Raw genomic sequence first — 15,122 nt, 5'->3', positions numbered from 1 at the left:
CCCCACACCAAAGAGAAAATGAAAAAAAACAGAACATGGTCAACGGATTCCCGGTGATGCCGGAACTGCTCCCACAAACCATCAGGACTGGGAGCCTCCCTCCTTCGAGCAATGCTTCATGGCAAGTAACTCACACTATTCACACTCCTCGTCTCTCCTTGAGCTCAGCACCTGCCCATCCGCCGTGCTTCCACACGAGACCCGCACCCAGGCGGGTCTGGAAGCCCACAGGTTCGCACCCCCAATTTGCAGTCATACTAACCTCAGCCACAAAAACAAGGCGTTTATTCTGATGACAGTAACAGAGTCTAAACAGAGCCGTGTAGATACAGGCGCAGAGGATGCTGAATGCTCCAAGGAGAGACCCAGGAGGTGAAGACGTGTGAGCTTCTTGCCCTGAACAAGTCTGCTCCAAGGGAGAGGAGGCTCCCCAAAGTCCTGACTGGCTTTGTGGGGAGCAGTTCCAGAGCATCACCCGGGGACTCCGTGACAATATTAACATGATTTTTTTCATAGCTTCTTTTAATCATGTTTAAAGAAAACTGTAGCAACTCACTAATCTGCAGTTGATATTGCATGTCTTTTCAGGTCTGCTGGTTAACCCATTTTTACTGTTACCAACACACTGAAATGTCATGTAACAGTTTTCTATTTGAATAAAAATGTTCTCGCAAAATGCTCCTTTTATTCTTTTATATGCAAGTAGTACTAATGAGTCAGTTAAAGTGTTTGTTGTATAGCAACATTGACATTCCCATTATTTGGCCATGCAGAGAACTAAGGAGGAGTAGAGCTGTACAGAGCGTGGCTCTGGGGGAGATCAGAGAATGCTCAATCAGGACTCTCCACTGTAAGCAAGTGGTGTGTAGGGGGAAGATAGGGGATGGATGGGGCAGGGAGTGGGAACCTTGGATCCCACCACACTACTCACAAGTCAGAATAGCTGGCTGAGTTCACAGGGTCAGGGAGCAAACCACTCCAAAACAGGGATGAAGTAACTTACTCCCCATCAGAGAGCAAGGGGAGAACTGGAGTGGAATTGTAATTCTGAGACATAATTCTTTGCCTGACCATCTCTTGGAATGGCAGTTACACACCGTCCCTTGCTCTGGGCTGAGCTTAATGGCTCAGTCTAGCTCAAAGTGCTTTCCAAACTATGCTCTGAGCTGCTGAGGGCCTTCAGTCTTCACAGGCATTGGAAGTTGAGGATGCTCAACTCCTCACAATATCAGGCTCTCTGATTTTGCTTACTCATGTAGTACAGGCATTTCTGATGTGAAATGCATCAGCTATTTAAGAGATGAGCCTAAACCTTGGAACAAAGTTCACAGCTTACACCTAGCTCCATAACATAAGAAAAGCCATACTGGGTCAGACCAATGGTCCATCTAGCCCAGCATCCTGTCTTCCGATAGTGGCCAGTGCCAGGTGCTTCAGAGAGAAAGAACAGAACAAACAGTCATCAAGTGATCCAGCCGCTGTTGCCCATTCCAAGTTCTAGCAGCTCACTTCACCCCTACTCTTGTAGAAGGTTCCCTGGGATTTTTAATATAACAATATGGCAACTCCAAAGCTATGCACTCCTTTCAGAACAAAACCTGAAGCAAGCAGAAAACCTCTGTGGTTCCAGGCTTTGGATGAAAATGAGGCTTCTTTATCTTTTACACAAACTTTTAGCTGAGGTTCAGGATCCTGAGCCTGAGATGCATGTAAACCTCAGAATGCTCAGATAGCCTCCCAATTCCCCAAGAGGTCTTCTCCTACCACAGGCCTGTGATCTTTCATTTATCTGTTGTCAGTCTTCTTGGGGCATGGCAGTGGCTTCCCCATCTCCTACCAGTGTCACTATGGGCAGCTGACAGGCCTTGGAAATACCTTCTCTCCCACTTTCAGCAAGAGTGGTGGAAGACATATGCTGTCAGAATTTTATTCAGCTCTACTGTAGTCAGCCACTTCAGACTGTACCACATGTTAATTAGGGAAACCCCAGGGATTTTCAGGGCTAACACAAGGTATGTTAATGCTAGTTTCCAGTGCCCTTTGTCTGGCCTCACTGATTTTCCCTTCAGAAGTTTCTTTATTTATTGTCTCCTGATGGCTTTTCTATTCTTTCACCTCCCTCTTACCAGCCTTGGCTAACCAAAGGCATTGTGGAAACATTCTTGGAGTTAAGATGTACCTATTTTTCTTTCTCAGATGCTGGAGAATATGTAGAGACTGGTCCTGCTGAAGTGTGTCAATCATGATGCTACTCTGCTCTGTGTAGCTTTGACTTAGTCAATGAATCACTATTTAATACATCATAATACATTAAAATCCCTTCCACTCTTCTCTAGAAAAGCTTACTGAACAGATGGTTCCCAGCCCTTTTCATTTAAAGACTTTTGCAAAAGAGCAAAAGTTCCAGGCAGAAGGAACAGGGCAAAAGGAACATGTGATATTTATGGGAACAGGATTGTGCCTCTAATCTTAATCAAACTATTTAGTAACAGATGCATATAAAATTATTCATTAGATGCCCAGTTCGTTAAAAAAACCAACATCTCAGTGCATCATATTTGTTTGTGGAAGAAATATAATGAAGAATATTAAAATCCATCTATTTTTCATTCATTCCTAAAAACCCATTACAATTTTAATTTATAGCATGCTATATAGTGAAAATCTACTGACACAAAAGTATGGTTTGGGAAATCTGTCCAATTCCTTTATTATTTGAGAGCCATTGAGCCAAATCATAGAGACTTGTATAAAATTAATGCAAGTACATACCGTTTGCCATTTGGCCTTTGATCTTTCTGCTTCAAACTTGGCAACCTCTTTTCGGTCTTGAAAAGAAACTAGCAATTTCCATATACAAAGTAGAACAATGCCAATCAGAAGGATAGCAAGAGAAACACCCAACATTATCATCGGAATGTTTGGAGGTTGTGGGCAATCTGTAGAAACAAAGCAAGCTATGAGTGTTATTTACAAGTATAGCTAATTGAAAACAGCTCAGAAGAACCTTCTGGTTTTCCTTGCTGGGTGTTGCATGTGCCTTTTCTTTCAAGTTCATGTATCTTTCCAGTCTCTGAATACAAACCCAAGAATTCAAAGTGAAACTCATCTGAAATAGTTTTAGCTGAAGCCACCATTTAGCTCAGGTTTCCATGAAATTCAAACCAGGCTTATGAAAAGGTTTGAGAAACTGGCCCAGAAGGATTATACTGCAAGGGTAAAAAGAATTCACTATGGAGGTTTCCCATTGCTCTAATACAAAATTAACTAGAGATTCTCTAGAGTTAAATTTGGAACACCAAAAATAAAAATCCAAAAGTGATTTTTCCAAAAGAAATAAGAAAACTGATTGGCATAGTGGTAGCATGAAGTCTCACAATAGTTTCACTTCTTGGACTTAACAGCACTCAGGCATATTGCAGAGGGAAAGATGCTGACTAGATTGTTGGCAGTTTAGTGGATGACTACTAACACAGGGAAATAGCATTGGTGAAATGGAGAAGCTAGGGGGAAATGGCATCTCAAAAATAAAGAAAAGCAAGAAAACCCAAGATTTCCCTTGAAATGTCTCAGGTGTGAGACTGGGATTTGACTCAAATAAATAAGATTAGAGTTGCCTGGAAAAAGTTACAACAGAACCATTTTCCATCAGAGAATGCAGTTGTCGAAAATAGAAATGCTGGGAAATCATGTCAATTTTGCAGAAAGTTCATTTAGGAGAAAAAATAAGGGAAAAAGTTCAGACAATGTTGAAATGTCTCATTTCAACATTTTCAAGATGAAATATTTCAATTTTTTATTTTGAATCTTTTTGTTTGGAATTTTTAAAATTCAGTATGATTTCTTTATATTACAATATGTAATGCAACATTTTTAAAAAGTCATAATATCAATGAAACATTTTGATTTTATCCAAACAAAATGTTCTGATTGATCCAAAATTATTATTTTTCTGGAATTTTCTTTCATGGAGAATTTTGAAATGTTCAGGTTCTGATTCAGAGTGAAGCCAAATTTTGAAATATCAAAATTCTGTGCAAAACAGAATTTAAATTCTTCACACAGGTCTAAATGAGATATAGAAAGACTTCCGCTGTTTTCCAATGTCCACTGCCATAATGTAAACAGTATTGCTAACCTAGCTCCCAATAGAATCCATGACAAAACTCTCATTGACTTCAGTGGGGCAGGATCAGACCCCTAGAAACTACACTGAAGGTGCTTTGTCTTGGGTTCCATTGATTTGAATATACTCATAAAAATATAAACATGGTCTTTCCTATGTGAATCCAGTCAGTTCTGAGTTCTGAACAGATGTCACTTTCAGCCCTATCTTAAATGGTCATGTCCTTTCCAGTCAGTGACCAAACCTCATGAGTAAAGATGGAGTGAAGGTAAGTTGAAGTACTGGATAAGGAGATACTGCATTAAATCAGACACCCAGTTTTCAAACAAAAGCACCTAAGTAGGACTCGGAATAACACACTTGATTGCTCAGTTTGGCACTTCAGTGCATAAATGTTCATTACACACATCTGGGTGCTAATTACAAAGGTCTAGGTGTGGGATATGTAAAGTTTGTTAGGGTACCCGTGTTTAAAAACAGGTAATAACATCTTTGAACCAGACAGAAATATTCTAGACACCTCAGTTTTGGAAATGTTTCACTTTTATTTCCACGGTGAATGTAAGGTGTTACCATGCTATAAGTTCAATACTACTTTTTAAATGGCTTAAATTTTTTATTTATTTATTTATTTATTTTATTTATGTATGTTTTCGGTTCTATAAATGCTAGCTAGCAATCCTAGGTCGAATATGGACATTTTAGAATAGAAAATCAATATTATTCTGGGATAGATTTTTTTTATAGAGTTCAACATAGGCTTGTAAAGCCCAGAGGGCATATTCTTTAGCTCTCAATTAAAGGATCATTTTAATATTAACCAGTGTTACTCATAAAAGTCAATGAAGGTTACTATTTTATGAAATTTGCTGCTGAACCATGGTCTGATGACATTTAGAATTTGTTTCAGTTTGGCATAATTTACACAAATTTTATTTTGCATGACTATTTTGACTGATGTCATTATGCAACTCATTTTGAGAGGTCTAGTTTGAATAATGGATGAACGCATTAGCTGTTCATGCAGACTGAACTTCAGATCTGACTGCCTGGAAATGTGCTATCTAGTAACTGAGAAGAGGAGTGTCTTCTTTTGAGCATCCATGGTGTTCTCATCTTAGTTCACATTTGCATACATCACAAAACCAAAGCATAATTGTTCCTCTGCTTGAGGCAGGCCCAGAAGTGGAACAGCAGATTAAAATTTAGGTTTGTCGTCAAACTTGTGTGGGGAATGCTGCAAAGCATTTGCATGCAGCATGCCTGCGGTAAGCTATTTCCATCAATCCTTACCTTTAAAGAAACACAGTAAATATATTTAATAAAGAGGCTATCATACAGCAATGAAAATATTTTATGATCTTGAATATTTTTAAATGAAAGGACATACCTTAGTAAAAATGACTGTTGAATATCTAGGGTAACTTTGTGAAAATCATTCAAAACTTGGTAATAGTGGTGTGTTAAATGTAATTACAGTATGTGGACTGGGCATAATTTTAAAAATATTTGCTTCATCAAATCTAGTGTAACTATTATGGATTCTTGTTAATCTATTGAATTTTTTTGTATCTATATGAATAAGATTTTACAGGTAATTTGTCATGTATGTGATGGTATTTAGTATCATCATCATCTTCATAATGTTTAGTACTCCCATAGTGCTTTTGAAAAATTAACTAATTAATCCTCACATCACTTCTGTGTTGTAGAGAATGAAATGTTATCCAAACTCTACAGATGAGGAAACTGAAACAGAGATAGAGTGAGTTGTCTCAAGGCCACAGAAGGAGTCAGAGCTGGATTTAGATCAGCAATGTCTCACTCCTAGCCTTGTGCTCAGTCCACTATTCCATACTGCCTGTATTGCAAAAATGGTCATATCTCATTTCACCATCACATGAAAGAAATATTTTAGGAGGTGCTTTTCTTTGGTTAGGTAGAGAAAACTATTAACACAAGAAAATACAGTACTGTACGTAATATCTCAGTTTGCTTATCTTCCAATATGTATGGCTCGATTCTCCCATCTGTACTTTTAATTCACAATGTGCATATATTAAAAAGGTGATATTAACAACTCACCTTTCTGCTTTATACTATGAATGATTGTCCTTCCCTGTTCATCTGTAGCCATTAGAAATGTAGTAACACATTCATTTTCCCCTTGTAAAGTGCAGGGAATAGATTTATCCTTTGAGAAATCTGTGGAAAAAGAAGCCACCCAGTAGGTCAAACGCAATTTAACATGTAATAAAAACAGAGACTATGGATTAATGTGTGTCATGGCCTTTCAACATAGAGTAAAGTCAGGAAGAGAACTGCACAAATATCCTAAGAATGTCCACTGTATTTAACAACTTTTTCTTTCACTCTAAATGGCTTTTTTTTTGTTTTAGATTTTCCACTTATGTTTCAGAAGAGTACATCCAGGTGTTGTCAATCTGCACTGACCATCAAGTGCACCTATCAATCTGCTGTAGTGTGAATTTCAATGAATTGCAAATACTTCTAAGACACTTTCCACCAGTTATCTAGGGAATATAATAGCCCTGATTCTAGTACAAAGTAAACAATATGTTCTCTTTGGCTTAGAGCTACTGGCAGTATGTCTAGATTATGTTTCAAAAGTAGATAGTCACTTATCAAACAGATACTGATACCTTTAAAAGGACTGCCATTTATTCCTTCCACAATGCTGTTCCTAAAGAATACTGTGGCATATATTGTGACAATAATAAAATATAAACTAATAACAGAAGTAGTTGTGGGATCATTGTAATGTGATTCAGCAGAAGGCAGATACAAAAATAATCCATTATGACTATCTGTCCAGTTTTACTTGCCCCTTCACTTAAAACTGTACAGGAAAACTTAATCCAGTTTTTTTTTCAAACCTTTCAGAAGTAGGGAACCTTTCATGTTGGGTTCATTCAAGAGGTAGGGGGTGGGAACGAATAGTTGTGGCAGACAGTAAATAAGAAGCAAAATGACTGGAATCTGAGAGCGTATATCCAATTCCAGAAGTGCCACAATTCCAATTCTAACATTATGTAATATCTTTATGTTAAGAAAATATCCTTCATTTTAGCAATGCCTGCTAACACATCTGTAGCTGAACATCTGTTGTTGCTTCTGTTATAAACTATGGTTTCAAGACTTTTATACAATAACTAAGCTCTAAAAATTAGCTTTTTCTTTTAATGGATTTTTAAAGAAGCCTGTCGGTCTTTGTTATTTTTAGATAGATATGAGAAAACTAGAAGTTCGTCAAATGGATTTTTAAAAATGAAATGTTATTGGCATTTAATGCTCTATTCACCACTCCTTCAGACAAAACTCTATGGGAATTTGGCTGAGTAAGGAGGGCCAAATAGCCCAACCCTAACCTTTCAAACATCCAAATCACAAAAAAGGAAACAAACAGACAAAGAAATAACTTGGCTACAATAATGGAATTTTAAAGGAAGCTATTGTACATACACAATGTCAACTTTTATTTACTATGTATCACATATTTTCATATAATTTGGCCTTTATTTATATCATACATAGGGATGCAATGTGGCCATGTAGTCAAGTGATTACAAGAGAATCTCAGTTTTCATTAAAAAAAAAAATTAAGTTTCTAGTTCTCAGTATGGTAGAGAAAAACTTGAAAAATGGGACCCAAGTGCAAAAAAAAGGCTCAAGAATCAGAAGGCAAATAAAAGGAACCCCAAATTTATTACTTTTTAAAACTGTCATGACTTATACTAATCTCAGGATTTTTGACAACACTGCTTTAATTTCTTAAATTTAATTTACACTGAATATATTCATTAATCCTCTAAGGTGTCCCACTGTTTAAGTATATGAGGTCCTGGAAGAGTAAGTATAAAAAATGTACACAGCAGTTCAGGGGTGCTGGAACTAGGGATGCTGTGGGTGTGGCAGCACCGCCTGGCTTGAAGTGGTTTCCATCATATACAGGTTTTACAGTTTTATTCAATGGCTTTCAGCACCCCACTATTAAAACTATTCCAACAGCACCAGTTTGATTCCTTCTGAAGTGTTTCAGCATTGTACAGGGTCAGATAGCATGCAAGGTTCATCCTAGGCAGCAGGACTGCAGGATTAGTGCCTGAGGTTTACGTTGCACTGAGATGGGACGCTGACAGCTTTAAAGGGGTGCCTCCACTTAAATGTTCTTAATTATGCCAAAGTGGAACAAAATCACTTTTGTCAAATATATCTGCTGCTTATGCTCCTTTTCGTTCTTTCCTAATCATACTGTCCTGGGCTTTTAGAATTGCTTTATTCTGATTCATACAAACACTAAGGGAACATGTATAGACCTGATAGGATGTGTGTGCGGATCAGAGCTGGGGGAGGAGTATGGGAACACACTGAACCCTGGCTCTGCATGTGCCTCAGGGATGCAGTTCAAAACAAATGCTTGGCCCTCTCCCCAGTCTGCAGCTCATTTTCCTGATCCTCTCCTCTGCTGGCTCTATAAGCTGGTTGAGTATGTTCCTCCTAACGCAGCTCCCTGGCTTGTAGCTCCATACCCAGCTACATGGAGGGACAGATGCCTCCTTGACCTTTCCTCAGTTTCCTTCTGTGGGTCCTGTAGGACTTATAGATTTTTGCGGCTATCTCAGCATTTTTAGAATTTTTCAATTTGTAATACTTAACATTAATTTGACAATTTCTCTTCATCCATGAAAAACAGCATATAAACTCAGAAACTTCAGCACCTCCACAGCTGTGTTATATTGAAACCATGTTGGAGTGTAGGGACAAGAACATTCAAGTGAGCTTCCTGCAAAGCACTTATACATGTGATACTAGCACTTAAAAAGTGGGAGGTGAAACTGACTTTGCACAGTGCACTGCCAAAGTGCACAAAGTAGGCAATCTGAAGAAACAGAACAAAAAGTGTATGTGTTTTTGTGTGTATTTTGGGTGTTTGTGTTTGACTGTTTCTCAATTGTAATCAGCTCAGGTTTTACCTGTAACAATTATTAGTAAAAGAATCTTTCAGACAAAATCTATTCAGAAATTTTTAATATTCCATGTAAAAATATGTTTTAAAAATATTCAGATTTCACAATGAAGCACTCAAAAATCAGGAAACACCCAAGTTGAGGTTGCAACGTTGTCCAGTAGCAGGACTTCTAAATTGCAACAGAACAGGGCTCCCTTTGTGAATCTTACAAAATGGGCAACCCTTCTTAACTTCTTTGCCACTTACAAGGTCTATGGGAAAAGAGTGAAGGGATCCTCTAAACCCCCTGTTTCAGTCCATATGCAGCTTCACTGTACTTGCCACTATGCAGCTATGTTAGCCATGCCTAGTGCAGTCTACCTTAACTGCACTCTTTGGACTTGACCAAACTACTATTGAAGTCAATGGAAGCTTTTATATTGACTTTAATGAGATTTGGATCAAACTTTTCAGAGACTAACAAACACCCCTCGCACAGATACATACATACTATGTACAATTTCAAAGGGCCAGAACCTGTTAAGTTAAAGCCAACAAGTATGATTATTTATCACAATAGCACCTAGATGCCTCAGTCAGGATTGAGTCCCCATAGTGCTAACCACTGTACAAACTGATTAAAAGACGGTCCCTGCCTCAAAGATCTTGCAGTCCAAATATGGGATGAAATGCAACAAATATGTACAACTAACAATGAATAAGAAGCTGGGGGAGGAAGAACAAGGGTAACAGTGACAAGATTATGCAGTTACATAGGGCAAGTAATGCACAACTTGATGAATTCTCATTGCATTGCAGTTCTTCTGTTGTTTTTGGAACCTCTGATAATTTTTTTCTTTTAAGTATTAATTTTCTCCCAGACCACTTAAAGTCACTCCTCATTGAGGGCTATTCCCATGCCCAAATCAATCACTCCACCCACCACTCTCAACCATTTTGGATCAGGCTGTTCAAATATAGTTTGCAATAATTTTATTTATTTTATTTGTGGGGTTAGAATGGAAACTATCATGCAGTTTTTACTACAGCAGTTGATACTAGTGTTGTGAACAAAATCAAAGTCTACAGTAGCTGAAGATTATGGTCAGGGAAGGGTAGAATTTGAAAGAGGCTCAAGTGCAAAACACACAAATATACAGACAATGCAATGGGCTAGTCCTAGTTTTCAGCAGTGATGTGGATACCTTAAATAGAATGCTCGATGTATCCTTGACTACAAAGATCTGCCATTCAATGATAGCTTTTTGAAAAATTGTACTAAGAATACAATGATACCAAAAACTGTATGGAAGGTACTCAGATACCAAATAACCATGCTACCCACCATCTTCTAAATAACTATCCAAACAAACCTTTTTATTCAATTTATTATTTTTACTTGTATGTTTTTTTGAGAATTTTTGCCATAAATATATACTGCTTATTGTACTTTTATCATAAACTATAGGAACTTATTTGGATTTATAGATTAGTATCACCCAAAGAAATTTATCTATCATTTGAACAGTGATTAATTGCTTTTATGAACTTATTTACAGTTGATAGAATTCCATATGTTCATGAATATATACCACATACATTAATCATTGTAACTTATTGTTAAGTTCTGGAATACAATGTTGCCATCACTGCCCCCAAAGATAAATTCTTACAATTTTTGCACGTTGTATTTGATATCTGTAACAGAAACCACAAAATACAACTGTGCTGAAGCTCTTCTCAGAAAGGATGCAAATGTCACTGGATTGCTGCTATTTGTGATCCTGTGGATAAATTCCCAGAGGTTTAGTGCAAACAATTGCAAGATGTGCATACAACATTCTGCATTGTTGTCCTAATTATTATATTTGCCTGATCTAGAGGTGAAGTCATATCTGTGATATGTTTCCAGCATAGTGATTGTGCTGCCTTGCCTCAGAATTACAATATGTCAGCGTATTAGCTGCCACTGGAAGTAATTATAGATTGTCTGCATAACTATATGCAGGCCCCTCCCTTTTTTTCTGTTTAGAAAAAGCAATGATATTGCTTAGCAGTCTTGTTTAAAGTTTTATTTCTTTATCTATGAGGGTAGTATTTTATTCAAGGTCAATCTCTGTCCTGGAAGTTCTCATGGACTTCAAAGGGGTCACTGCATGTGCATCTGAGGGCAGCAATCATAATGAAACTTAATGGTTGGGTGTAATTTTACACCCAGATGCTTTTGTCAGGATACTGCTTTCACTGGGAGTTTGTATTAGTGCACGTAAGACTAAAATTCAGCCATAGATGGGTTATAGTTTTCAAAAGTTGGTTAGGAAACTAGGTATATAGTGGTGAGTTAACTAACCTGAAGGATTAAAAAGGATGTTTCTCAGTGCACTACTGTATATGTTGATAGATAGTGATTGGATCAAATAACCAGTATAGTTTTTTAAGCCAATCCCATGGGGACAAAATGATGTATGTACTGCAGTAATTTTCAGATATTGTATATACTTTTATGTAAAACTAATGAAAAATGAAGCCATGAATAAGGCAGACAGCAAAAGGCAGTTAAATAAAAGATGTACAAACCTTCTGCACTGTTGACAGTTGCATCAACTAATCTACATTTTTCATTGCATTCTGCCTGTGACTGGACATCAGAAGCCAAGTGACATTCTATGCAGCTCCTGTGAAAAATAATTTCAAAAGCTCATCAATCTCTGTCTGTTACAAAGCACAAATATAAAGCAGAATATATATGCTGTCTACTTTTTAAAAAGAAGCCAGCAAAAGGTCTTGTGCTATAGATACAGTAGTTCTCAGAAATGTGATATGTATTGGCTCAAAAAAACCCTGAATAAAGGTACTGTAGTTAAGTACTCTTTTGCCCTCTTTCTCTCTAAGCTCTTGTTAGTTACCAGACAGAACCCCAGGCAACATTATTCATGTATATCTGATAAAGAAATGGGGTTACTCATACACAGCATTCATTTTTAAAGATAAAGGTTCTGAATTAAGTCTACACTAAATACTTGTCAGAAAAATGGCTACCAAATGGACTAATATTTGATACTGTCTTCAGTGTGAGGAGGCTGAGAATCTAATATAAATCTCTCTATGTTTAAAATCTCTTAAATAGTGTGTTATATTTACAAAGTGACTAAAAACATGCTCAGGTATCTTAACAGATGTCTCTCAAATATGATTCACTTGTCTCAGGAGCTACTAACACAGATGCTAATTAAGCTGATGCAAGTTATTGGCAAAGTAACTTCAAAATATCTTATTTACTTTATTGTATTTACTTGTACAATTACTGGAATATTTAAAAACAAACTCAGGGTCTGATCCAACTTCCACTGAAGTCAATAGAAAGTCTCCCAGTGATTCAATGGGAGCTGGAGCGGGTCTAGAGTCTGCTAGTGGAATAAAGAAAATACATAAATGAAGTTCACATAAGAAAATTGCTGTTGCAAAGTATATTGGAACAATTCTAGGTTTAAAGCATTGACTGGATTCAGAGGCTGAGACTCTGAGAAGAACAACTCTGTAGGACGGACTGGCTGTTTAAAAAGAAACTGGCCTTCATAGTTGTGGCATTGAATTACATCCCTCTGTGAGAATAATGCTGAGAGTACTGTGATTGTTTTCATGAGATGGGGGTGACCTTATCACTCACAAGTGAAGCAGTAAATAGAATACATGAGTGGGTAATGGGATAGTCCCTATCAAATGTAGATACATTCACTGTTGTTGGTGTTTTTGTCATATTTGCCATGTTTCTCAAACTACTGCCCTCACTTTCTCAACTGCCTACCCATGTCTCTCAGTCCCCTCTGACCTGGTCTCTTAACTTAGCCACGTCCTCCAGTCTTCTCTCTCTTGGCTTTTCAAGCCATATGTTTCAGCTGTCATGCCAGTGACAAAGAAAGAGGCGAGATGAAAAAGGTCTCACAAATGGATGATGTGGAATATATTTTTAATCTGCTAACTCAGTGCTCATCAGATAACTAAATATCTCCTATTAGTCTGCTGAATTAGTCAGAGTCAATCAGATCAATATATTCACAGCATAATGTACTTATACTCAAGGGTTACGTTTACTCAAAATATTATGCACTTAGCCTATGCATGTGAGTCTTGAGCAAACTGTACTGGCCTTTTGGGACCTGATCCACTAGGTGTACAGAGCCATGGTAGTATAAGTTACACATCATGGAACTGGTTCCTTTCTCATTTACAATGCTGTACTGAGAATAAGGCAATGGAATTCCAAAGGGGTAAAAACAGTGTGGGAGAAGAAGCAGGCCTCAGGTATAAATCAATATAAGTAGCAGAGTAGAGATACTTTAACATAAATTTCACTGATTCAGCATTCTGTGAACACACAAGTGTACTTTGCACCAATTCGGTATTCAATGGAGAGCAATTCAAACACCTTGCCTACTTGGGCAGTTGTGCCTACTTATATCAAGGCTGAATTTATCCTCGAATGATTTGGTGATAGTGCAGGCATACAAATGTGTGTGTTTAGAGGATCTGCTTTTCTTACCCTCTTTTAAGATGCTTTTACTGGTATACCCTCGCATGAAAGCTTCACTTTTACCTATCTCAATGAAGGTGAAATCAGTGCCTCTTTGTCACTTATGATCAGTCTCAGATCAGCTTACATCTGATGCATAACTTATGCCACTGCTTTTATCTCCACTGACCTCACCCAGACATTCCTATGACAGCTGTACCTGCTTAATCCATACTCCATTTAGCTGAATTTGGTATTTGAGTTGCTGTATGTGTGTAAATCTAGTGTAGCTTCTGAGAGCAGAACTTGGCCTTATGAATCCGTAGCCATAAATAACAGTCATGTTGCAAACTTTAATATATGTTCCTTCCTTATTTGTTTTTCTTTCTGTGACATTGGTGGTGTTGTTCTGTTCCACGAACAGATGTCAGTATTGCTCAACTGAATTCATTGTAGGGTTTCTTTGTACAACCAAGTGGCAGAAGTGGAAATGTGACATGATGCTCTGTGCCAGCTGAAACTAGGGGAAGCATTTTCCCTAAAGTTCATTTTGAGATCTAGCAGATCAATGCTGAGAAACGTTTGGTTTCTGCATTATGGTTAGGTTGCACAGAAGAAGCAGAGAAGCCCTTAGGTTCTAGGACCAACACCCAGGAAAAATGTGTTGGGAATAGCACCCCAGAGCTATTACTATATTGCACACATCTGAATGAAACAGAAAATACAAACATGGTAAAAACAATAACTTACCGTTTGGAATTACAAGGATCACCACATGTAGGGCATCTTTCACATGTGCTACCGGAGGCCCCGGGATTTGTGCAAACACATGTTCCACAAATGCATTCACCTCTTCCACTGCACAGTATTCCATCCTCAGAAACACAGGAGTTAGTGTCAGTTGTGCAGTTACAATATTCACCAGTCCATCCCCTGTGGCATACACATTCACCACAGTCACAATCACCATTACCTAGAAAAGTAATGGTTATCTTGCCAGGTTAGTGTTTTCATTTAAAAGTGACAGAAGAAGTCATTACAAGCATTCTATTTCAGAATACACATTTTCATTACTACCAACACCTCTCATATTTAGCCCCCCCCCCCCCTTTCCAATGTATAGTTAAACATAAAGGGCCTGATTCTCAGCTCACTTAAATTAGTGAAATTCTATTTACTTTAGTAGACTCACTCCTAATATATGTGGGTGGGAGATAAGACTCGATCCTCATGGGCCAAATTGTCTTTTCATTGACACTGGCATAACTCCAACCTACCTGATTCACTACTGTGCTACTCCAGAGAGATGTCAGTTGAACTCTCTTCCCATTGTTTTTAATGGACTTGCTGTGGATTTACAACAGAATTCAGTGCAGAAGAAGAAAATAAATATAAAGGCCTTGATTCTTACTTCACTGACATTGGTGTAAATCAAGAGCAATTCCACTTATATTATTGGTGTTACTGATATAAAACCAGCGTGACATCTGAATCAGGCTCAAAGCGATTAAATACAA

General features: G+C 37.7%; 1 protein-coding gene across 1 annotated transcript in view; it reads right to left on the bottom strand.

Moving 5' to 3' along the window:
* Positions 1–15,122, bottom strand: part of ITGB6 (integrin subunit beta 6) — a 44,027-nt gene that overhangs the window by 4,115 nt on the left and 24,790 nt on the right. The window contains exons 12-15 of the mRNA XM_032782069.2: positions 14,356–14,578; positions 11,673–11,770; positions 6,212–6,331; positions 2,773–2,939 (exon numbers count right to left, since the gene is read on the bottom strand). Coding sequence (XP_032637960.1) covers positions 2,773–2,939; positions 6,212–6,331; positions 11,673–11,770; positions 14,356–14,578 — 608 coding nt within the window. The remainder of the gene's footprint in view (positions 1–2,772; positions 2,940–6,211; positions 6,332–11,672; positions 11,771–14,355; positions 14,579–15,122) is intronic.

Source organism: Chelonoidis abingdonii, chromosome 10 (assembly GCF_003597395.2).
Source record: "Chelonoidis abingdonii isolate Lonesome George chromosome 10, CheloAbing_2.0, whole genome shotgun sequence".
Taxonomy (NCBI): Eukaryota; Metazoa; Chordata; order Testudines; family Testudinidae; genus Chelonoidis; species Chelonoidis abingdonii.
Note: the sequence above shows the minus strand (reverse complement) of the source record. Positions and strands in the feature narration are given on the sequence as shown.